This window comes from Tachypleus tridentatus, chromosome 10, assembly GCF_004210375.1.
Source record: "Tachypleus tridentatus isolate NWPU-2018 chromosome 10, ASM421037v1, whole genome shotgun sequence".
Taxonomy (NCBI): domain Eukaryota; kingdom Metazoa; phylum Arthropoda; class Merostomata; order Xiphosura; family Limulidae; genus Tachypleus; species Tachypleus tridentatus.
The window spans coordinates 99,758,123-99,785,354 of NC_134834.1; the positions used below are offsets into that span (position 1 = coordinate 99,758,123).

The following is a 27,232-nucleotide window of genomic DNA, read 5'->3' on the forward strand; positions in this document are numbered from 1 at the left end:
TCGAAACCATCGTTACAGTATTCTACAACAGGAATAACCTGTAGGCCTAACTTAACATGACAACCAATTTTATACACTTTACTAGTATCTAAAACTACAGATATTTCATATCCTGTGCAATAATATTCATAAAGTTAACACTTTCCTAAACCACTGATACTTTTTCCATATAACATTAACTTAATACAAACAAAACATTATTAATAATTTAATTTTAACACACTTATTGTAAATTACAATATTTCTAATAAAAAAGAAAACCTTTCTAAGGCTTAGAGCAGTCTCAAATTTAAGTGAACCTATAAACACTGTACACTGCAGAGTAAATGCTGTCATCAGTGTTACATTTAGGAATCTGTTTAAAAGAGGTGTTTTTTAAAAAGTAAAGTATAGTATGTAATAAAGTGCTGCAAGTGATTGCCTTCTAGTAGAAAGGTCTAAGGACATATCCCTACCAAACGATTTAGTTCTGAACTTGACCAGCTGGTCAGACAACCATAACACATCACAGAAAACTTCTTCTAGTAGAAAGGTCTAAGGACATATCCCTACCAAGCATTTAGTTCTGAACTTGATCCAGCTGGTCAGACAACCATAACACATCACAGAAAACTGAACTTATCCCTACCAAACGACTGAACTTGACCAAGATCCAGCTGGTCAGACAACCATAACACATCACAGAAAACTTCTAATTTTACTGAAACAGATGTTTTTATTACAGTGTGTGAGTATATTAGGCCTACATGCACAAGTTTCATGCTCAACAGAAGAAGGGTGGTATCGTAGTTGGTAACTAACTATAAACAGTGTCACCAGCCAGCTAAGTTACTGTCTTACTAAACACAAAACTAAACTCGTGTCTATTTTGTCATAACTTCACATATAGTACAGTGTCAGCTTCACATGATACACAAATTCATATGTATGGCTTTATGCCTTCAGTAACATTGCATCAAACCTAGAGCTATACTTCTCTTGTTCAGCTGTTCTCATCAGACATTAACTACAAATCATATTTTATACAAGCATTACATCACACTTCAGACAGAGCTGTATATCATGTATTATACACTATACAATGAACTTAATCAGTGCAATTCTGTGTGTTACATCAGCATGTTACACAGAATTCTACAGCATTATAACATGAAATAAACTATATCTATACACAGCTGTATATCGAACACATGCACAGAGAACAAGTTAAAGATCTGGAATCAGAATCTACATCAAACTGCTCTGATAAATGATGTATCATTAGAGAACCATTTTGGGTAGAACCAGATGTTCATGTCACTCAGAACTTGAATATTTTGTTTCCATTAAAAATACAGAAAGAAAGTCTTGTTTCTGATAATTACAACTAACATATAACTGGTTAATAAATTTTATGTTCAGGATAAAATTGTTTGTTGGAAATACTTTTGTAAGTGAAAAACGATATTGTGAGATGGGATGATCCATTCCATGTGTTACTGTGACTAAATAACATAAAACATAAAATTTTTTGTTCCAAACATGCTTACCAGCTAGCATATACAGAACAAAGTACAACTTCTACAAATAAAGTTGATGACATAAATAAATAATTTTAAATATTTCTTAAAGTCTAGAATAAAACAAAATACTTTCCCCCAGGCAAGAAGGATTGGAAAATACTTAAAAATCTCAATGAGCAACTGACTACAGCATTAGATGGTTTAAAAAACTTCTACGAGCTGGGGAACTTCTTAAAGCTGAAATGTAACTGTACTCAGTATTCTTCGTCTTCATTGTTCTGGGGGATGATAACTCCATCTTCCAAAGCATCATCAGGAACTGCAAAGCCTTCCTGCAATAACACAAATGTTGAAATATATTTACAGTGTATCATGTACGTAGTTCATCATGTGATTAAATGGTTAAATACCACAACATGAAAATAACTTTCTCATGTACACATTTGAGGAAACAAAAACTATACTTGGCATAGGTGATACTCTAAAGACTAACCACACACACAGAGTTAAAAACAAAACGCCTAATATTCTCAAGATTGGTTGGATGGCCTTTAGTTGTGCAAAGCAACTAGGCTATCTACACCAAATAACCACTGAAAAATGTAAAAGTAAAAATAAAGCAAATTAAAACAAAACCATGTCCAAACTTCAGCTAAAAGTTCTAAATAGAATCATAAAGGGAAATGGTCTGTAAAAATTAAAAACACAAGGAAGTTGGACAGTTTCAGCATCACCAATGACTATCCAATGTCAGGAGTAAGTTCAGTGCTGTCACTCACGATCATAATAACAGCATGACAGTAGCATGTAGGCTATTGTGACTTGAGTATCCCAAAGGCCACACATTGGTGCATCAGTCCTAGATAAAAGGAAAATGATGAGTCAAAAACTGGGGACAATGCAAAACCTAGTTAGGATGACTTTTTTTTGATAGATCCATAGCATAGAACATCAATCTACTCCCCAAGAGGTGGAAGAGAGGAATGAAAGATGTTCAGTGCCCCTGAAGACATGACACATAACTGCTTGACATGAGAAATGAAAGATGTTCAGTGCCCTTGAAGACATGACACATAACTACTTGATGTGAGGAATGAAAGTCAGCTTACAGTCCAAGATAAGCCCCAAGATCTTTGCCTCAGAGACTATGGGAAGTACATCACCAAGATGGAGCTTAGGATTAGGGTGTATACTCCACTGGCAGCAAAAATGCATGTAAATGGTTTTGGAAAAAACAAAATATAAAACTGTTTCCTGTGGTCCACCTTAAACAATTGAAGGTAGACTGAAGCTTTTGCTCAATAAACCTCATATTCTACAACTGACACAAGATGTGGAAGTCACTGACATAGAACATGTTTACATTCCCAGAAGGAAGTTGTATTGCAACAGTATTAATCTTAATACTGAAAAGTGTGACACTCAAGACAGTCCAGAGGGGCTTCAAGTTCCTTTGAAAAAGACAAGTGTTGAACCCACGCAGACTTGGAACTGTCTACCCAGTAAAACGTTCTGGAAAAAAATGGAGTGAAGGTCAAGAAAAATCCTGTAACAAGAAAGTGTTGTAAGCCTTTTCATGGTCAAAGAACATGGAAACAAAATATTCTATTTTGAGGTAAGTTTCTCTGATCAATGTTCCAAGTTGAATCAGGTGGTCCATAGTGGAGTGGTATCAACAGAACCCACACTGGGTGGGCAAAAGGACATCTGATTCAAGGAACCAAACAAGATGAGCATTAACCATCCTCTCCAAGAACTTACAGAGACAGCTAGTAAAAGCAATTGGATAACATTTATAATCTTGGAATCCTTCCCAGGCTTAGAAAAAGGGAGGACAACAGCCACGTGTTAAACATCAGGAAAAACAATCTCCTGCCAGATCTGGTTAGAAACCATTGGAAGAATAGCAACAGAGGCAAGAGAGACAGCACAACATCTCATAATGAACATCATCAGGTCCAATTGATCTACTGTGAGATCAATGAATAGCAAACTTGAGTTTCACTAATGTAAAGGGACAATTATAGCCAGACAACTGACTCAAAAGGAAGGAAGTGATCATCTCTGCCCAAGACCTGATGACCAAAAAGATATGGGAAGAAAGAGAAGTTCTAGATACACAAGAAAAGCTCTGGTGAAAAGTTTTAGTGATACTCTGTACATCAACCTTTTGACCATTGGAGAGAGTGATGAAGAGTAAACTTTCAACTGATCTTTGGAATCTTGTCCCATATGATTTTGGAACTAGTGATAGAAGAGATACTAGTAGTAAAGGTAATTCAAGATTCCTTCTGGCTTTGACATCTAACCTGCTGTGCTCGGGACAGTCCTGCTGGAAAGCAATGCAGTCGAAAAAGTGAGATACCTGCAAAAGGTATCCCAGGCCCATTTTTTAGCCTTCTGTGCCTCCTGCAGACAGGACTCCACCATGAATAAAGATCCTGTGAAAAACATGTCGAGGTCTTAGAAACAGATTGAGATATGTCACACAGCAGAATTTCCTTGGTTGGAGAAACCAGTGAGGATCTCCAACTTGGTGATGTTCTTTATATCCCTCTAAATGATCAGAGTAGCATGGGGAGTAACCTCAATGGGTATGTCCACAATAATCTTAGAATTCAAGAGGAGTTCACTGTTTTGGTGTAGATGGTTCCACCAAGATATCCTCAGAAAAGTTTCTTGACAGGCTTGGGAGAGCCAGCAAACCCTTCTAATACCTTCTGAATGAAAAAAGGAAACATTTGTCCTAAGAATTTATCACAAAGAATGAAGAACTAGGAATCTTGGTACAGGATCTAATGGTGATTGTCACTGTAGAACAGTCACCTATGCATGGTAGTTTACCTTAAGCTGTTGTTTTACTTTTTTTTCAAAGATTGGGCTATACATAACAAATATACAAAGATTCAATGCCCACTAACCACACCCACCATGGAGTTCTACAAGGAGACACTCCAATGCCAAACAAGGGCATTGCAGCAATGCCAGTGCTTTGCACAGACTATACCCAACATCAACATCAGACATGATATTCATAATACCCATTAAAAATCCCCAATGCTGCGATTTGATTGACCCTAGCCCAACAGGACCAGCTGATTTACCCTAGAGGACCACCCTAAGGTCATCTATCTACAGTAATTAAAGACTAAATTGGTGTGTTGGTGTTGGACCCCTCAACTATTAAGATCCTTTCCTCCCCTTTACTGGTTGCCATACACACAGCAAAGAGGTGGGTGGATGCTCAGGTCCCAGAAGAGGTAAACTGAAAATACAGAACCTTCCTTGAGTGGCCCCCTCACCACGTATGGGAATCCACACCAAAGGATTATTCTCAAGACAAAACATAAATTTAACCATGTTATCTCAACATTTTTAAGTGGAAAGAAATTATAACAGACACATGTACATTGCAGTGTGTGTAAAGATGAAAAAAAAGTATGCAATGGGAAGCAATCATTTGTCAAGACATGACCATTGACTTTGGCTAGACCCATTTTTTGAAGACATAAAAGGGTACGAGGACGTTTATGTTGGGTTTACCATATATCATGATGTCCTTGATTTTTCTAATAGCAAGCTCTTTCACATAGTCTGATTTTTCTAACTGCAGAATCAGTTAAATATTCTGCAAGTCTGGCACTTTATTTTCTAAAATAAGGAATAACCTATGTGTATGTTCTTTAAGTCAGCTTTAAATGCTTTTCACATATTTAGTTAACATTCTATAAATCACATGCTATTCTTTATATTACTGTAAGCTTTAAGTTACTTTTTTGACAACTAACCAACTAATTTTCAAATTATTTCAGATGCAAATTTTGTGTTAACATCTGATTTACATTCCTCAGACATATTTGTATCACATTTTTAGAAATCTGTGGGTGAAGCAGTAAGGTGCAACAAACAGCCTTAATTAAACTGCTAAATACCAATGGAAACATTGAACTTGTTTATACACTGCTGGCCAAAATCTTAAAGCCAATGAGCATAAAGAAAAAATATGCATTTTGCATTGTTAGACTCAACCACTTATTTGAGTAGAGCTTCAAAAAGATGACAATAAGAAAATGGAAAATAAAAATTAAAAAACTTTAGCATTTAATTGGGAAAATGTGAACACTATGAAATTAGCCTAAATACTAGCTGGTCAAAAGTTCAAGACCATAATGAAACAAAGCGTTAATCGGTAAACACATAACGACATTTAGTCATTTGTGTTCAAGCATTAGTGTTGTCAACAACTCCCACTGACATCTCCTGTGTTACATTGGGTAAAACCGTGGCAAAGACTAAAATGTTGACAGAATTGTTGAGCTGCAAAAGCAAGGTCTCTCTCAACGCACCATCGCTGGTGAGATTGGGCATAGTAAAACTGCTGTTGCAAATTTCTTAAGAAACCCTGAGAGATACGGAACGAGAATTTCAAGTGGTCGACCCAAGAAAATTTTGCCGGTGTTGAGCAGAAGGATTTAATGGGTTGTCCAGCAAGACACCAGCCAATTGTCAAACCAGATTAAGGCCCTTACAGATGTAGAATGCAGCTCAAGAACAATAAGATGACATCTATAAGAGAAAGGCTTTAGAAACTGTAAACGTCTTCAAAGGCCATGCCTCCTTCCACGCCTACCTAAAACAGCTCGGTTAAGTTTTGCTGAGAAGCACCAAACATGGGATGTGGAAAAGTGGAAGAAGGTTTTTGTTCTCTGATGAGAAAAAATTTAACCTGGATGGTCCAGATGGCTTCCAACATTACTAGCATGATAAGGATATCCCACCAGAGACACTTTCTACAAGAAACAGTGGAAGAGGTTCCATCATGATCTGAGATGCTTTCTTCTTCCATGAAACAATGGAGCTTCAGGTTATACAGGGGCATTAAACAGCAGCTGGCTACATTGGCATGTTGGAGAGAGCATCCTTATTGACTGAAGGGCCTCATTTGTGTAGAAATGACCAGATCTGTCAGCAGGACAATGCTGCAATCCACAAGGGCAAAAGACTTTTTCATGGCAAATAACGTGATTCTTTTGGACCATCCAGAGTGTTTGCCTGAACAGAATCCCATTGAAAATGTCTGGAGGTGGATGGCAAGGGAAGTGTATAGAAATGGATGACAATTCTAAACAGTTCATGATCTTCATGAAGCCATCTTCACCACTTGGAATAACATTCCAGTCAGCCTTCTGCAAACACTTATACCGACCATGCTAAAGCAAATGTTTGCACTTATTTGCAATGATGGCCGTGCAACTCACCACTGAGATCTCTTGTTGGACATTTCCTACCCTGTTTTGCACTTCTTTTTGGTGTGGTCTTTAACTTTTGACCAGCTAGTATTTAGGCTAATTTCATAGTGTTCACATTTTCCCTGTTGAATGCTAAAAAAGTTTATTTTTATTTTCCATTTTATTATTTTCATATTTTGAAGCTCTACTCAAATAAGTGATCGAGTCTAACAATGCAAAATGCATATTTTTTCTTTATGTTCATTGGCCTTAATATTTTGGCCAGCAGTGTATGTGTACTTGCAACAAACAGATCAGTGCACATGCTTTCCAAGAATTGCTGGTACAAACACAGAAGGTTATGGACATTGTAAAAAATATCTTTACAGTACCTTAATAACACATCAGAAATGAACAACATTACTATCTAACAGTATAAAACTGCTCTATGTAATTGTATATAATAAGCTATCACAAAATACAAAACAAGTCTTATGTATGAAAACCCTACAGTATTTTGTACAACACTGTTGACTGAAGCCGTAAACAATACATTAGTATAACAGGTTAAATAGTTATCACACAGGATCGCATACAAAAGTTGTAGTATCCTCAAAATGAGACCCAAAACTCATGTGGTTTCGAATAGTTTACTATTCTTCAGGAGAATAAAGGGCTATTTTGAAGAATAGTCAACTATTCGAAAGCACTTGAGTTTTGGATCTCATTTTGAAAATATTAGTATAGTAGGTTTAACTTGTTACTTACTTCAGTAGCATATAGAATATCCAGGATTTTATCAACGAGAGGTGACTTCTCGTTGCTTTGTTCCTCTTCTTGACAAATTACTTCAATATCTCGAAGTTTGCCATAGTAAAAGTCTCTCTCTCTTTCAAGCCCATCTACTGTTAACTTGAGCTCAGAAATCTTTTATAGAGTAAAACATAAAAATTAATTTATTATCTATGGTAGTACATCCTATTACAAAACACACAAAATAGAAAAACTAAATCAATCCAAAGAATTTAAACAAGATTTGAAATGTAGAACATATGACATGCTTGTAACAACTTGAATATCATTAAAATTAGTTAAATACAGGAATGTGTATCTTTAATATTTAAATAGAAAATTACATTAAAATGTTTACATTACACTATATCTCGTGACCTTCCATAAACATGGCCATAACATTTCAACTACACCATACATCTCTTATAACCTACCACAAACATTAAAATGTTTACATTACAATATATCTCGTGACCTTCCATAAACATGGCCATAACATTTCAACTACACCATACATCTCTTATAACCTACCACAAACATTAAAATGTTTACATTACACTATATCTCGTGACCTTCCATAAACATGGCCATAACATTTCAACTACACCATACATCTCTTATAACCTACCACAAACATTAAAATGTTTACATTACAATATATCTTGTGGCATCCATAAACATGGCCATAACATTTCAACTACACCATACATCTTTTATAACCTACCACAAACATTAAAATGTTTACATTACAATATATCTTCGTGGACCTTCCATAAACATGGCCATAACATTTTCAACTACACCATACATCTTTTATAACCTACCACAAACATTAAAATGTTTACATTACAATATATCTCGTGACCTTCCATAAACATGGCCATAAACATTTCAACTACACCATACATCTTTATAACCTACCACAAACATTAAAATGTTTACATTACACTATATCTCGGTGACCTTCCATAAACATGGCCATAACATTTCAACTACACCATACATCTCTTATATAACCTACCACAAACATTAAAATGTTTACATTACAATATATCTCGTGGCCTTCCATAAACATGGCCATAACATTTCAACTACACCATACATCTCTTATAACCTACCACAAACATTAAAATGTTTACATTACAATATATCTCGTGATCCTTCCATAAACATGGCCATAACATTTCAACTACACCATACATCTCTTATAACCTACCACAAACATTAAAATGTTTACATTACAATATATCTCGGTGGATTCTTCCATAAACATGGCCATAACATTTCAACTACACCATACATCTCTTATAACCTACCACAAAATGTTTACATTAAAATGTTTTCCATTAACATGGCCATAACAATATATCTTTATAACCTACCACAAACATTAAAATGTTTACATTACATATAACATGGCCATAACATTTCAACTGCACCATACATCTCTTATAACCTACCACAAACATTAAAATGTTTACATTACACTAATATATCTTGTGGTCTTCCATAAACATGGCCATGGCATTTCATACACATTTCTTATACCTACCACAAACATTAAAATGTTTACATTACAATATATCTTGTGGCTTCCATAACCAACCACCATACATTTAAACCTATGTTTAAAATTATTATACTGTCTCTTAGTCTGACACTAACAATTTACCTAAAATACTTCAACACTGTCTCTTAGTCTGACACTAACAATGTAACTAAATACTTCAACACTGTCTCTTAGTCTGACACTAACAATGTAACTAAATACTTCAACACACTGTCTCTTTAGTCTGACACTAACAATGTAACTAAATACTTCAACACTGTCTCTTAGTCTGACACTAACAATTTAACTAAAATGCTTCAACACTGTCTCTTAGTCTGACACTAAAAATTTACCTAAAATACTTCAACACTGTCTCTTAGTTCGACACTAACAATTTACCTAAAATACTTCAACACTGTCTTTTAGTCCGACACTAACAATTTACCTAAAATACTTCAATACTGTCTCTTAGTCTGACACTAACAATTTACCTAAAATACTTCAACACTGTCTTAGTCTGACACTAACAATTTACCTAAAATACTTCAACAGTCTCTTAGTCTGACACTAACAATTTACCTAAAATACTTCAACACTGTCTCTTAGTCTGACACTAACAATGCAACTAAATATTTCAATGGCATTGCACATCTCAGTAAACCACAAACAATGCAACTAAATACTTCAATGGCATTGCACGTCTCAGTAAACCACAAACAATGCAACTAAATACTTCAATGGCATTGCACGTCTCAGTAAACCACAAACAATGCAACTAAATACTTCAATGGCATTGCACGTCTCAGTAAACCACAAACAATGCAACTAAATACTTCAATGGCATTGCACGTCTCAGTAAACCACAAACAATGCAACTAAATACTTCAATGGCATTGCACGTCTCAGTAAACCACAAACAATGCAACTAAATACTTCAATGACATTGCACGTCTCAGTAAACCACAAACAATGTAACTAAATACTTCAATGGCATTGCACGTCTCAGTAAACCAAACAATGTAACTAAATACTTCAATGACAGGAATAACTAAATACTTCAACACTGTCTCTTAGTCTGACACTAACAATGCAACTAAATACTTCAATGGCATTGCCGTCTCAGTAAACCACAAACAATGCAACTAAATACTTCAATGACATTGCCGCGTCTCAGTAAACCACAAACAATGTAACTAAATACTTCAATGACATTGCACGTCTCAGTAAACCAAACAATGTAACTAAATACTTCAATGACAGGAATAACTAAATACTTAAACACTGTCTTTTAGTCTGACACTAACAATGTAACTAAATACTTCAAAACTGTCTCTTAGTCTGACACTAACAATATACCTAAAATACTTCAACACTGTCTCTTAGTCTGACACTAACAATTTACCTAAAATACTTCAACACTGTCTCTTAGTCTGACACTAACAATTTACCTAAAATACTTCAACACTGTCTCTTAGTCTGACACTAACAATTTACCTAAAATACTTCAACACTGTCTCTTAGTCTGACACTAACAATGCAACTAAATACTTCAATGGCATTGCACGTCTCAGTAAACCACAAACAATGCAACTAAATATTTCAATGGCATTGCACGTCTCAGTAAACCACAAACAATGCAACTAAATACTTCAATGGCATTGCACGTCTCAGTAAACCACAAACAATGTAACTAAATACTTCAATGACATTGCAAGTCTCAGTAAACCAAACAATGTAACTAAATACTTCAATGACAGGAATAACTAAATACTTCAACACTGTCTCTTAGTCTGACACTATCAATGCAACTAAATACTTCAATGGCATTGCACGTCTCAGTAAACCACAAACAATGCAACTAAATATTTCAATGGCATTGCACGTCTCAGTAAACCACAAACAATGCAACTAAATATTTCAATGGCATTGCACGTCTCAGTAAACCACAAACAATGCAACTAAATACTTCAATGGCATTGCACGTCTCAGTAAACCACAAACAATGCAACTAAATACTTCAATGACATTGCACGTCTCAGTAAACCACAAACAATGCAACTAAATACTTCAATGGCATTGCACGTCTCAGTAAACCACAAACAATGTAACTAAATACTTCAATGACATTGCACGTCTCAGTAAACCACAAACAATGCAACTAAATACTTCAATGGCATTGCACGTCTCAGTAAACCACAAACAATGTAACTAAATACTTCAATGACATTGCACGTCTCAGTAAACCAAACAATGTAACTAAATACTTCAATGACAGGAATAACTAAATACTTCAACACTGTCTCTTAGTCTGACACTAACAATGCAACTAAATACTTCAATGGCATTGCAGCGTCTCAGTAAACCACAAACAATGCAACTAAATACTTTAATGGCATTGCATGTCTCAGTAAACCACAAACAATGCAACTAAATACTTCAATGGCATTGCACGTCTCAGTAAACCACAAACAATGCAACTAAATACTTCAATGACATTGCACGTCTCAGTAAACCACAAACAATGTAACTAAATACTTCAATGACATTGCACGTCTCAGTAAACCAAACAATGTAACTAAATACTTCAATGACAGGAATAACTAAATACTTCAACACTGTCTTTTAGTCTGACACTAACAATGTAACTAAATACTTCAACACTGTCTCTTAGTCTGACACTAACAATGTAACTAAATACTTCAACACTGTCTCTTAGTCTGACACTAACAATTTACCTAAAATACTTCAACACTGTCTCTTAGTCTGACACTAACAATTTACCTAAAATACTTCAACACTGTCTCTTAGTCCGACACTAACAATTTACCTAAAATACTTCAATACTGTCTCTTAGTCTGACACTAACGATTTACCTAAAATACTTCAACACTGTCTTAGTCTGATACTAACAATTTACCTAAAATACTTCAACAGTCTCTTAGTCTGACACTAACAATTTACCTAAAATACTTCAACACTGTCTCTTGGTCTGACACTAACAATTTACCTAAAATACTTCAACACTGTCTCTTAGTCTGACACTATCAATGCAACTAAATACTTCAATGGCATTGCACGTCTCAGTAAACCACAAACAATGTAACTAAATACTTCAATGACATTGCACGTCTCAGTAAACCAAACAATGTAACTAAATACTTCAATGACAGGAATAACTAAATGCTTCAACACTGTCTCTTGGTCTGACACTATCAATGCAACTAAATACTTCAATAGCATTGCACGTCTCAGTAAACCACAAACAATGCAACTAAATATTTCAATGGCATTGCACGTCTCAGTAAACCACAAACAATGCAACTAAATACTTCAATGGCATTGCTGCGTCTCAGTAAACCACAAACAATGCAACTAAATAGTTAAATGACATTGCACGTCTCAGTAAACCACAAACAATGCAACTAAATACTTCAATGACATTGCACGTCTCAGTAAACCACAAACAATGCAACTAAATATTTCAATGACATTGCACGCGTCTCAGTAAACCACAAACAATGCAACTAAATACTTCAATGGCATTGCCGTCTCAGTAAACCACAAACAATGCAACTAAATACTTCAATGACATTGCGTCTCAGTAAACCACAAACAATGTAACTAAATACTTCAATGACAGGAATAACTAAATACTTCAACACTGTCTCTTAGTCTGACACTAACAATATAACTAAATACTTCAATGACATTGCACGTCTCAGTAAACCACAAACAATGCAACTAAATATTTCAATGACATTGCACGTCTCAGTAAACCACAAACAATGCAACTAAATATTTCAATGACATTGCACGTCTCAGTAAACCACAAAAAATGCAACTAAATACTTCAATGACATTGCATGTCTCAGTAAACCACAAACAATGCAACTAAATACTTCAATGACATTGCATGTCTCAGTAAACCACAAACAATGCAACTAAATATTTCAATGACATTGCACGCGTCTCAGTAAACCCCAAACAATGCAACTAAATATTTCAATGACATTGCCGCGTCTCAGTAAACCACAAACAATGCAACTAAATACTTCAATGACATTGCATGTCTCAGTAAACCACAAACAATGCAACTAAATATTTCAATGACATTGCACGTCTCAGTAAACCACAAACAATGCAACTAAATATTTCAATGACATTGCACGTCTCAGTAAACCACAGACAATGTAACTAAATATTTCAATGGCATTGCCGCGTCTCAGTAAACCACAAACAATGCAACTAAATATTTCAATGACATTGCATTGCGTCTCAGTAAACCACAAACAATGCAACTAAATACTTCAATGACATTGCACGTCTCAGTAACCACAAACAATGCAATTAAATAATTCAATGACATTGCACGTCTCAGTAAACCACAAACAATGCAACTAAATATTTCAATGACATTGCACGTCTCAGTAAACCACAAACAATGCAATTAAATAATTCAATGACATTGCACGTCTCAGTAAACCACAAACAATGTAATTATTTCTAACAATACTACTTATTTTGATACACCACAATGTCTAACTATTTCGACAACACCATGTCATTTTGTACAGTACTATAAGCGACTTTTCTTTAGTAAGTTATACATACAAAAATGTAAATATACAAGTGTTTGGCTAAGGATTCTTCTATGGTAGACGTCTGACTTTTTGGTGATAAATTTGAAAATAAATTAAAATCACATTACACCTATTTTCAAAATAATATATTCAGAATGTGTTAAACGGACATATCAAATTTCTTTACACTTTACATATCACAGTTGTATCTTAAACACTATACAGTTCTCTACTATGGTCAATTCAATTTCTTTAGAATTCAGTTGAGAAGCCAAACTATTTTTCTCTATTTCTATCATAGCAGTATCCGAGTATGATTCACTTAGGCTGATGTACGAGTTACCACAGTGGCATTTTGAACTTCCAAAAAAAATCATCTATCTTTTCATCAAAGTTCACACAGGTCGGTTCAGTTAGTTTAGAATACCCTTTGACAAGACAAATTATTTTCATTATCTCAAACAAACTTAATTTCACTGTTAGGTGTTTCACTGGTTAACTAAGATTTCTAACTTTTATTGTGACACAACTTATCTTTCTCATTCCTTTATTTTTACTCTGTTCCTGTTTGTCTGGTCACAGCTTTTTATACATCTAGAAATCTCCATAGCCTTAACATCAATGAATTGCAAACACAAACTAATAATAATACCCTAAACAGTCTTATGTCTGACAACCACAAATAATTGTACTTAAAATATTTCAATGCCACCTCATCTCTTGGTACACCACAGACGAGATAATTAACTATTTCAATGTTTCTCGGTCTAGGTTAAACAATGTTAAACAGTACTGAAAACAAAAAGGTTGTGATCAGAGAGCACACACTCTACGGAGAGACCCCTCCCTTCAATATCAGCATTTGCCCAGAGGGGATGATATCCTTAAAGTTACCCAGAATTAAAAAAGGAGACGGCAACCGTTCAATGAGAGCATCAAGGTCTGATTGATCATAGGTCTCTCCAGACGATAGGTAGAGAGAACAAACAGTGATGGAATGACCCAAGAAAACGCAGACAGCTGTGGCCTCCAAGGGTGTGCTGAGTGGTAAAGAAAGAGTGGCACTGTTGGTTGGTTAGCATGCACTCATCCATCACACAGCCTGTCATATCTGTGCAAAGAAAACCGATGAAAGGTGACTGTATCGGCAGGTTTCAGAAATGTTTCTTGTAATGAAAGACATACAGGATGGTAGGAAGCAATCAGTGTTTAGATGTCACCCAGATTAGAATGTAAACCTCAACAGTTCCATTGTGTCAAGGTGACCATTTTTATTTATGTGTAGGCAAATTGGGTGGAGAACCCTTATGTTTAAGACCATGTCTTTTTTCTTTACTGTCTTTATTTGAGAGAAGTCTATTGACATCCATGGATCCTGCCCTGGGTCAGTTGGGCAGGTCTTTATTTGGAAGAGGATTCCAGCAACTGAGGATGTGAACAAATGATCATTTTGCATCTTGGGGTGGGAGTAGATGTACTCAAGGAAATGCCTGTACCCAGAACCAAAGGAAGTAGATTTTGAGGTTTGTTGGAATGTATGTTAGGGACAGAGATGGGTGTTGATGTTGATTCATCAACTTTCTTAACCATGGAGGTCAAAAGATTTTTAATTTGTTTTGAGAATGATTCTTTCAGAAGCACAGAGAGATCTGTCTGCATTCCTACTGTAGTAGTGGAACAAAGTGCAGCAGCATAAGTCCAAGATGAGGTGGTGGACAGCAACTTTCAAGCGTCAGGGTAAGAATGTTTTGAATTGTCTTCAAATGCTGCATCTCTTTTTCTTCCAACCATTTAGGGTAAGAACAAAAGTAGGATGGGTGAGAGCCATTGCAATTGATGCAACGAAGGTCCATTTCATACTCATAGGCATGGTGGTCCTTGCCACTGCAATGAGCACACATGAAGGAACCACAACATGATGTCTTCAAGTGACTGAGCCACTGACACTGAAAACATCCGAGGGTGTTTGGAATGTATGGCCATACCTTGCAATTAAGATTACCTGCCCTGATGGTGGCAGGTGGATGTGGTGATGTAAATATTAAAATGAGAACATTGATCGGCTTTATAATTCCATCTTTAGGAGTGAAGATACGCCTCACTGCAGAAACTCCTTGGGTGGAGAAACCAGCAAGAATCTCTGACTTGGGGATGTTCTTCAAATCTCTCTCAACAATAACTCATGACAAATGCAAAGTAGCATGCGGCGTAACCTCAACAGGTATATCCCAAATTGCTTTAGAATGCAAGAGGAGTTCACTGTGTTGAGATGTGGATGTTTCCACCAATATGTTAACTAATTGAAGCTTTTAATTGACTTTGGAGAGCCAGCAAGTCCCTCTAGTTCCTTCTGCATGAAAAAGGGAGACATCTGTCCTAAAGATTTGACTGAAAGAGAATGTAGTATAAATAAATATAGTACAGGTGTTACAGATGGTGAAGATTGCTGCTCAAAATCTTCAAGACGTGGTTGTTTACCTATGGACTGTTTTTCTACTATCTTATTTGGAGGATCCATAATGAAAAAATTTTTCAGTGCTCACTGACCCCACCCACCATGGAGCCCATGAGGGGACATACTGCAATTCAAACAAGGACACTGCAGCAATGCCAGGCTTTTGTGAGCACTATATCCAAACAACAGCATCAGATACAATGCCCACAACAATGTTACTTGGTTGACTCTAGCCCAAGTGAACCAGCCGATTGATCCTAGGAGGACCACTCCAAGGCCAACCGTCTAGAGGATTTCAAGGCCAAAGTGGTGTGTTAGGGTTCGACCCCTGAACCACCAATACCCTCTCCTTCACGGGTCACCACGCACAGCAAACAGTGGATGTTCAGATCCCAGAGGAGGTAAACTGAAAGAACAGAACCTTCCTTGGGACGTCCCCTCACCATGTACAGGAATCCAGACTGAGGGGTCTACTATCGAGCTAAATTTGGAAGCCATGTCAGGATGTACCAGGTATACTAGTAAGTTTATGATGTGCATCTATTATCTGGTTGGACTTGGAAGCTATGCCAAGTTATAATAGGTACACTATTTATCTTATGATATCTTTATTATGTGGCTAAAGTTAGAAGATACAAGAAGGACATACTCAAAGGTTAACATACAACAGTCAGAAAGCTTCAAATGGAAGGAAAAAAAACTATTTATATTTAAGTCACTAACTCTCAAATTACTGCCACATTTTTATTATTTCTGGGGTATACACAGTATTTCATTAAATTATGATATACTTTCCCTTCTTACAATAGTTTGTGTAAAACAAAACTGATAAAATATACTATATCAAATCTCTATGTGCAAGATGCAGAGTGGACTACAGCAATACCTAGACTAATTACAATATCAATGATATTTTTTTAAAATTATTTTTAAGTTACTTGCTTGTTATGAGGTACAATGTATGCAAGTCTTGGTCCTATGAATTGTATTTTGTGTAGTACACAGTGGCTAAAACGTTTAAATAGACTACGTAAACAAATGTGTAATCTACTTCACTAAAAATTGTTAGATGCTCATAAGTATAAATAGTCTGATAACCTGCTGGCACAAATCATCAACCCTGTTTAGGTCTCCAGAGCCACCCATTTTGTTTGGAGACATTCCTTGTCTTGGTGGTGTGGTTTTACCTCTCTGTTTTGGAGCTGAAGAGAAACACAATACTTGTTACTAACTCTTTCTCTTGGAATGGAATAAAATAATAAAACTAACTTTTCTGTTTGAAAACTGCAGTGAGTAAAACAATGTTGTCAGTTAAAAAAATAAAAGATACACAATAAAGACAGACATTTAATCCTTACTAGGAGATCAACATTTACAATTATTGTAACATCTGACAAACGTACCTCATGATGATCTTGTCTATCTAAGGTCACATTAGTTTATGCAACAATTTTGTCTACATAAGGTCATCTCAGTTTATGTGACATTCTTGTCTATCTAAGTTCATGTTAGTTTTACACTGAATACACAGAAAAGCATGCTCAGATTAACATTTACTTAAAAGTTCAAACAAGCAGCAACCCAGGAGTCAGATCACTGGAACAACTACTGCCATTCAGTATTATAACTTTTATTCTTATGTAGGTTTTTTCATGTATATAAATCATATGATTAAATAAATTATTAAGTAGTTTTATTAACTGATGTAAAAGTTATTGCAGCAGTAAAAGTTACTATAAGTAGAAAACAAACAAACTGGTTCAGTAAGAGATCAAGCTTTCTTCCTACCAGATCGTCCCAAGGGTCGACCAATGCCGATGCTGTCCTTCCCCTTAGAACTACCAACTGAAAGGCCACCTCTTGCTTCCACAGGATCATATTCTCTTCCATCATAGTTTGCATCAAAGAATTTCTTAAACCACTGGAGAAATTCAAAGTTGTCTTGGAATCGTCCCTTAACGAGCTTATCAATTGGAATGATCTGTACAGACATGAATTATTATGATGTAACAAAACCTACATTTAAGAATGACTTAGATCTGAATACTTGTGCTACACAAGAGCTGTCTGTGGCAGCCATACCTAATTTTGAAATTATACACTGGAAAGAAGGCAACTAGTTAACATTATCCATCACAAACAATTGGGCCGCACTTAATCAAGTAGTGAGATTTGACTGTCACTCTCAAAATGCACCCACAACCCTAAAATTTTGGGATTCAATTTTTATTTAGAAAGTAAATGGATATGAGCTATAGATCTTTAAATCTACAGCCCAGCATACTGACCCCTATACCACACCTGGCTCAAAATGTATATATAAAACACATTATCTAAGAATAACATTTAAAAGCCAAAAGCATACTGTTACTTTTTGGTATAAATTATGATATAGTATATAATGTTTTTTAACTGTATCTAGAATTATCAATTAAATAGTCTAAAAGGTTTTCAATGTAAAAACTTTTGTTTTCTATAAAATTCTTGGTGAAAAAAACATTTTCATATGTAAGATTTTTGTTTTTCTTTATCACTATCCATGTTCAAATTTTTGAAGCAACCAATGGCACAATAACTTAGAGCATGACTAAACTTTGTTTAAAATGAGACAAATCTTAATTTGCCCCAAATATTTACTTACAAAATCAGAATAACTGAAATGTAGAAAATGCTAGGGTGTAATATAATTACACTTATTTGCTTTCACTGACAGGTGTATTGTAATAAAAAAACAAAGATTTGTTTTTTCTAGCTGCAGCAAGTGATATTGGAGCAGCTTGTGTTTCATTTTTGAAAACTTTAAAAATATATCCACTGATAACTAAACATACTTGTACAATGGGCTTTCAATACCACAGCACTATTTTTTTTTTCTTACTACAGTTACCTGAGAAACAAAGGAATAAATTATTTTAATAAATTTACAAGAGTAGAATTAGTATATCAATACGATTCATTCACTTTTGGTAAAATCAACATTCAATGTTGAGATATTTTTGAAATGTATCAAATATCTTATATGGTAAAGATAAAAGCTGGTTAGATGTAAGGATTAAAATTTATCAGTTTTGTGGTAAGGTAATAAATACCTTATTGTGAAAATCAAAGAACTTTTTCAAAATGTTTTAACGTTATTAAAAACATCATTACATGCTATGGACTAACATTGGTAGAATGAACTGATTCAATCTAATTTATGAATTTTTATGACATGGTTGGAAATTTTATTAAAGTTAAATTCCTTTTGTATTAGTTTGTAACTTACATTACTCATTGATACAAGGTTAAATGTGAAGTCTCATAGTATGAATATCAAGGACAGAAACGAACCATTATTAAAAATCCTACACCACCTTACTATAGTTGTGTGTAAATATTTGAAACAAACAAACCATTATTATAAATCCTACACCACCTTACTATAGTTGCGTGAATATTTGAAACAAACGAACCATTATTATAAATCCTACACCACCTTACTATAGTTGCGTGAATATTTGAAACAAACGAACCATTATTATAAATCCTACACCACCTTACTATAGTTGCGTGAATATTTGAAACAAACGAACCATTATTATAAATCCTACACCACCTTACTATAGTTGCGTGAATATTTGAAACAAACGAACCATTATTATAAATCCTACACCACCTTACTATAGTTGCGTGAATATTTGAAACAAACGAACCATTTTTATAAATCCTACACCACCTTACTAGAGTTGCGTGAATATTTGAAACAAACAAACCATTATTAAAAACCCTACACCACCTTACAATAGTTGTGTGTGAATATTTGAAACAAACAAACCATTGTTAAAAACTATACCTTACTATAGTTGTGTGTGAATATTTGAAACAAACAAACCATTATTAAAAACCCTACACCACCTTACAATAGTTGTGTGAGAATATTTGAAACAAACGAACCATTGTTAAAAACTCTATACCTTACTATAGTTGTGTGTGAATATTTGAAACAAACAAACCATTGTTAAAAACCCTACACCACCTTACTATAGTTGTGTGTGAATATTTGAAACAAACAAACCATTGTTAAAAACTCTATACCTTACTATAGTTGTGTGTGAATATTTGAAACAAACAAACCATTGTTAAAAACCCTACACCACCTTACTATAGTTGTGTGTGAATATTTGAAACAAACGAACCATTGTTAAAAACTCTACCTTACTATAGTTGTGTGTGAATATTTGAAACAAACAAACCATTGTTAAAAATCCTACACCACCTTACTATAGTTGTGTGTGAATATTTGAAACAAACAAACCATTGTTAAAAACCCTACACCACCTTACTATAGTTGTGTGAATATTTGAAACAAACGAACCATTGTTAAAAGCTCTATACCTTACTATAGTTGTGTGTGAATATTTGAAACAAACAAACCATTATTAAAAACCCTACACCACCTTACAATAGTTGTGTGTGAATATTTGAAACAAACGAACCATTGTTAAAAACTCTATACCTTACTATAGTTGTGTGTGAATATTTGAAACAAACAAACCATTATTAAAAACCCTACACCACCTTACAATAGTTGTGTGTGAATATTTGAAACAAACGAACCATTGTTAAAAACTCTATACCTTACTATAGTTGTGTGTGAATATTTGAAACAAACAAACCATTATTAAAAACCCTACACCACCTTACAATAGTTGTGTGTGAATATTTGAAACAAACAAACCATTGTTAAAAACCCTACACCACCTTACTATAGTTGTGTGTGAATATTTGAAACAAACGAACCATTGTTAAAAACTCTATACCTTACTATAGTTGTGTGTGAATATTTGAAACAAACAAACCATTGTTAAAAATCCTACACCACCTTACTATAGTTGTGTGTGAATATTTGAAACAAACGAACCATTGTTAAAAACTCTATACCTTACTATTGTTGTGTGTGAATATTTGCTTCTTAAATTCTAAAAATGAAATAATGGACATAAAAATTAGTTGATGTTGAGTTATAAGAGGCAAAAGGATGAAGCTAAAATTAATAAGTGAACAAGCAACTATAATGACAGATTTTTCTTCAGGAACTGTGCTGTATTTGGTCACAGAAGCCAATGTCACTGAATAAAACCCAAACAATAAAGTAGACTTACTTTAATGTTTCCTGTTACTCATCCATATCTTATTCGTTTATTTTCAATAATTTTACTTTTAACACACAGTGGTGGAAATTTTAAACACATGAACAGCTTACTTTGTCAGCTCCAACTTTCTTGAACGCTGACTGAAGGACTTTAAAGTTAGTAATGTATTCATGCTCTAGTTGTGTTTTGAACTTCACTTTCTTTAGGGAAATACAACCTGAAACAAAATGTTTATATTGTCTTACGTAAGGACTGTGCAAAAAGCTTAATCATGTAACAAAACTAAATCACATCCTGTAAACAACAGTTACTTGTTCACAGATAATGTTTATATTTTGCAGTCACCCTAAGATTGCTTTGACTATTTAATTCATATCTGTAATCCCATTTCTAAGATTCAATTAACTGGATTACACATGAAATCACACTATGATCTTGACAGTACCAGTTGATGATGTTACAATGTCAGCCATTTTGATAATACTAGTATCTGAGGTTATGACATCAACTGTTTTGAAAATTAGTATCTGCTGTTACATCAACTAAAGTTATAAAATGACAGGAAGTGTAACAAATTAACATAAGTAAACAGATGAAGAATAAATTATCAAGAAATAAAAATATGTTACTGCACGTTAGTTTATCAGCCTTGGCTGTAAACAGAAATGCCCCTGCTGTATTAAACAACGTTTAAATATCACTGATAAATATAATTAAATAAAATGACAACATGCTGTAAGATGTCAACAGATACTTCAGATCACACAAGACTTTCACTTACCATTAGAAGTGTCTGTACATGTTACAACAATGCTTTTTTTATACCAACATTATAGAAACAACAAAAACAGACTAACACTGGATCCTAACCTCTTCAAATCTTCACTGTACATCAAAAGGAAAATTACAGAAGGTACCTTCAAAAAAATGTAACCTCTTCAAATCTTCCCTCTCAACCAAAAGGGAAGTCACAGTATGCACTCAAAACAGTCTTACATCCTTCAATCATCAATAATGAAAAAATACTCCAGAGTCTTATCTCTTTCAAAACACTACCTTCTCCCAAAAGGAGAGGTTACAGTAACAGCAAAACTTACTAGTGTTTCAAAATGGACATTAAGTACCTCTCTATTATTAAAAAAAAAAGAAAAAAGAGGGGAGTTAAGATGTTTTCCAAAATTCAATACCTTACTTTTGTGGTGTTCTCTAAATAATCAAATTACATGACACCTACATGCTGTGTGTCACACAGAACAACTTCATGCATATGTCTTACTATCTGTAAAACTGAGATGGTCAAACATTTAAAAAACAATCTGTAAATGTTGACATTTTGAAAAAAAGTTCACAGAGTCTTGAAACTTATCACTCTGAAAACAAGTGTTCAACATCTGTTGTGAATTAAAGGAATTTATCTGGAGAATGAAGCCTTGTGAACCTTTAAAGATGCTTGGTCTTACCAGAGATATTTAGAGATACCTTCCTGTACTTAAATACATGTAACAAGCAATTCAAACCCATAAATACTTTTGTCAGTCATGGAATTTTACAATACTGTTAAAAAAATACAATTAAGAAATAAAAACAGATCCACAGACGTTAACCTTAAACAAGATGAAAAATGTGCACAATATTCAGAGAAATTCCTTGCACCAGATGTATAATACTGTCCAAGACATATGACAAACTTACCACCATTCGTACTGAAGAAATTAGCACAGAAAATATATTTCATTTCACTAGGTTTAAATTAAACAAGTTTCTCTACGTGTATACTTGTGGCATTAGTATACAAAATATAATATTCCATTTCAATAGGCTTAAATTAAATATGAAAACTTTAATCACAAATTAATAAATGAACACAATTTGGATATTCTCTCAAATCACCATCGTGTGATAATTAGATGAACTCACTTCTGTAAACTGTAAACGATCATAGAAACTTCTGTTAGAATTGTATTAAAGACTACTAAAAACCCTAATACAATCACTGTCATTCACTAATCTAAATTTCTTCCAACTAAGTAAGCCTCATGCTCCAGAAAACAATGACTGTATGGTTGAAAAAATTTATATGGAATAAAAAGTTATTCAGAAGAATACCTAACTAGAAACAACTTATACTGTCTCATAGATTCAAGAAACAGTTTAAAATCACTAGACATAATATTAGTGCTCTAATAAATATTTAGATATATTATTAATATTTATTTTCATCAACTAACTATCAGAAACTTTGTGTAAAGAAAGTTCTTACCTGGGAAAAGCATGTCCATGAACTGGCAATATGCTGCCCCTATGTAATATATAAACAATTACTATGAGGCCATTTTCTCAAGAGAAAGTCTTGCACAATATAAAACCCTCATACTTACTGAAATGTGTGTATACACAGAATAAAATTTTATATTATGAGTGGACCTATCAGGCAATCTAAAGGCCCTGTAGAAGACAGGTTTTTTTTCAGGTGAATGACAGCTCATTTATTAGACAACAACTATTTACATAAAATGCAGTCTTTGTACTACACACACACAAACTGAAAAAACTAGAATTTTCCAAGATGCTGTTGACAAGTGATATAAATCTGTGATAAGATTACCATCAAAGCTGGGTGATTGATGCTTTTAAACTCAGTTACCCATGAACAGAAATTACATTGCTTAGAACAACATAAATTAATCAAGTAATTAAACTTACAGTTAAATCAAATAATGTCTTGAAAATTATTACAAAATCAGAAACAGTGTTTTTAATAATTACAATCATCTGAGTAATCAGACTATTTAATCATGATTTCTTATTATTATTTCCACTTAATTCAAGGTTATATAAAATACTTCAACAATACACATTTACACTGTGTATTTTCAAGTGTTAATCATTTGTGAATTTCAATTAATATTTTACTCAAGTACCAAGAACTGTAGGTTATTCAACTTAATCTGATAGTGTTTCCTATTGTTACTACTCGCAATTATTACAATTATGCAGGCCTGTAAATTTAAACTTCATGAAGCTGTTTTGGTTTTGATAATGGATTTTCCATATTTCAGCTACATAGATTTCAAAAATATTTCTATTTAGGATAATTTTACAAACTGGGAAGAAAAAAACCTCCTACTTGAACAAATTATTATTTTGTTTACAATAATGAATAATTTTTTTTATTATTATTTTTGTGTTTAGAATAACTAATAAGACTTGCATCCTGATTGATCGAGAGAAATCTCAACTCTGTGGTTGTCAACATTTTAAACATAGTAAAGTGTGACCTAATTTCAATGAAAATGATTCACTTGTGTAAAAGTACATATGACAAGTAAAATATATCGGAAAGATGAAGAAAAATGGATATTTTGGATTCAGCATACAGGAATTAGTGTTGAATGTAAAAATTTCAAGATGATAAAACATCACAAGCCTGTGTTATCTAAGTTTTGGGAATAAGTGATTAACAAATCCCACTAATTGGCCATTGCAGTATGTCTATAGATTTACAATGCAAACATAAGGGGTTCAAGTCCCCTCAATGGGCTCATTAAATAGCACGATGTGACTTTGCTGTAAGAAAATGCACTAATTACTGTGATGGCAATAAAAAAATAGTTAAAATATGAAATAATTAAAGGTTTGCCATTATTATAATACCAAATTACTCTATGTAGAAAACAAGCTTCTATTTACATTTATGGTACTGAAATTAATTCCTAACTAAACTTGCCTGTACAGAGTTCTTCTATCTTGGAGTACTGAGTTTCCAAGCAGTCGTTAACCCAATTTAACATTTCATGCCTACTGAGATTCTCTGTTGTGGCACTAGTAGCATATACGTTAACACAAAGAGGGCCAGACATTGTTGTAATGTAGAAATCTATTAAAAGAAGAACATCAGTACATTAATGTCACCATGATGGCTGACATTCTAAACTCAGTTTTCCACTAACAGAATAATAAATTTCTATGTCATCTATTTAGCACATTTCACCAATACAACATGTTATAATCAATGTATTAATTTCTGAAAGCTTTAACAAAGTACATAAAAGTAACTCAGACATTTCGCACCATTTCATTATAGTCTTCACCTTACACCTATCATCATCATAACAACCTTGATATCTATCACCATTGTAACCTTGTTACTTATTCAAACATACATCAACTAAACCTTATGAGTGGATTCAAAAAGACCATAATTCATAACATCAAACTGTTGACATTCCTTGAACAAGCCACAGTTATGAGACTAGTTTACTGGTTATCAAACAATTAAAGTTTGAGTGAAAATGGTGTGCTAGTAATGTTCAAGTGTCATGGAAGCGTAGCAGAAACAGTTACCAGATACGATACTGGACAGCAAAGTGGATATGTAGCAACAATTCAATAGACAAGTAGAAACAGCAGCATTATGTTTACCACAACTGTCAGATATGATAACGACAGCACATAAACAGGTAATAGCACTGAAGCAGTGATATATACATCTATTATGTGTAATACTGACATTGAACAAATAATATTAAATAATACTGTTCAATATAACCTGAACAATATGAACTTGTAAACAAAGAATTTAAAAGTTTTAATCTGGACTTGTATTAAATAGCTGTATATGAAACTGTCTGTTAGGAACTTAATCCTAACATGGACAGATTTATTATGTTTTACAATAAACATGTACAGATTTGAAAAAAAAATATATAGAGAGACAACCATGTACCATTTGGTCCACTAAGGTTGTCCCTTGAGAAAAATAAGAAATCAAATTAATCATTTATTTTTCAGGAAACAATCAGTTATTGTTTAAAATTCTCACAAATTGTTAACAGGAACCTATCATGAAAGCCAACAGAAACCACTTGAACATTGATTTATTTTTGTCAATTAAGATGTAAAAGTTTTTCTTGATCAAAACAAAGAAAGTATACAATTAGAACACTTTAAAATATTTATATGTAAAAAAAAACAACTGGTTTATTCAGTTATCTTAATACGGAACATTTAACAAGATTTTTAATTAATGCAGGATATCTAACAAAATTTTATTATTACAGAAAAACATTTATCATGTAATAATATTCCATATTTTCTTAAAGAAATTTATAAACAGGAAATTTAATTACTCCTTGACTGGCTTTTGGAACATTTACTTAAAGGTCTACATAGGTCTTTATGAAAGTTTGTTATAATTAATACTGACAAGAAACCAGAAGTGTAACGAGCTCAGTTAATTTAAATTTACTTAGTTTTAGTAAATTATATTTTATTTCCCATTACTATATCCGGCATAGTTTTATTAAGAAACAAACAATTATGAAAATGAAATTCCGTTTAAGCTGCATACATCCAACAAAAAAATAACACTAATAGCATCACCTAATAATGTTCCAAAAGCATCTAAGAAAAAACGTTTTTGTCATAGGACAAGTCTACAATAAAATCTATACTTTAAAAACGTAAACTTCTATGTTAGCAACATTTTTTTTTTACAACTTGCGTGCATTACACAACTCACAAGTATAACAACTTTATTGAAAAGTAACTAAGTTCTACACGAACTTCAGAAGGTCGTCAATTCTCATTAGTTATTACATATAGTAGTAGTACGAAATATTAAACTAGATACCTCTATAAACTACAACAAACATAAGAAGCTTAATATCAGTATTAATACTAATTAAATTGCAAAGCTCTAGTAAATCCACTACTGACACTTATTTACCGCAAGTCGAGAAAATAAAATACACTGGACAAAATATTCAATAAAATAAATGCAACACAGCTTTACAACATATGATGGAAGCACCTTAAATATTTATATCAAAGTGTAAAGTATTAAATATAATTTGGAATAACGACTTACCACAGATTTAATACAAAAATGCAGCCATGTCTCTTAATACTGCAACACTATGCGGCAATAGTAGTACTGTCTGCTTGCTAATGAAACATGTAATAGTTAGACAACTGACAGTATAAACATTCCAC

At 33.6% G+C, this 27,232-nt stretch overlaps 1 protein-coding gene across 1 annotated transcript; it reads right to left on the minus strand.

The window, feature by feature from the left end:
- Positions 1-633: 633 nt before the first annotated feature.
- On the minus strand, positions 634-27,232 carry LOC143229942 (microtubule-associated protein RP/EB family member 1-like). Its single transcript, XM_076462825.1, has 8 exons — positions 27,108-27,232; positions 24,966-25,115; positions 23,499-23,537; positions 21,349-21,455; positions 17,895-18,087; positions 17,205-17,308; positions 7,499-7,657; positions 634-1,834 (listed from the first exon to the last, which is right to left on the minus strand). The coding sequence occupies exons 2-8, from the start codon at positions 25,096-25,098 to the stop codon at positions 1,757-1,759; spliced, it is 813 nt and encodes a 270-aa protein (XP_076318940.1). The 5' UTR covers positions 25,099-25,115; positions 27,108-27,232; the 3' UTR covers positions 634-1,756.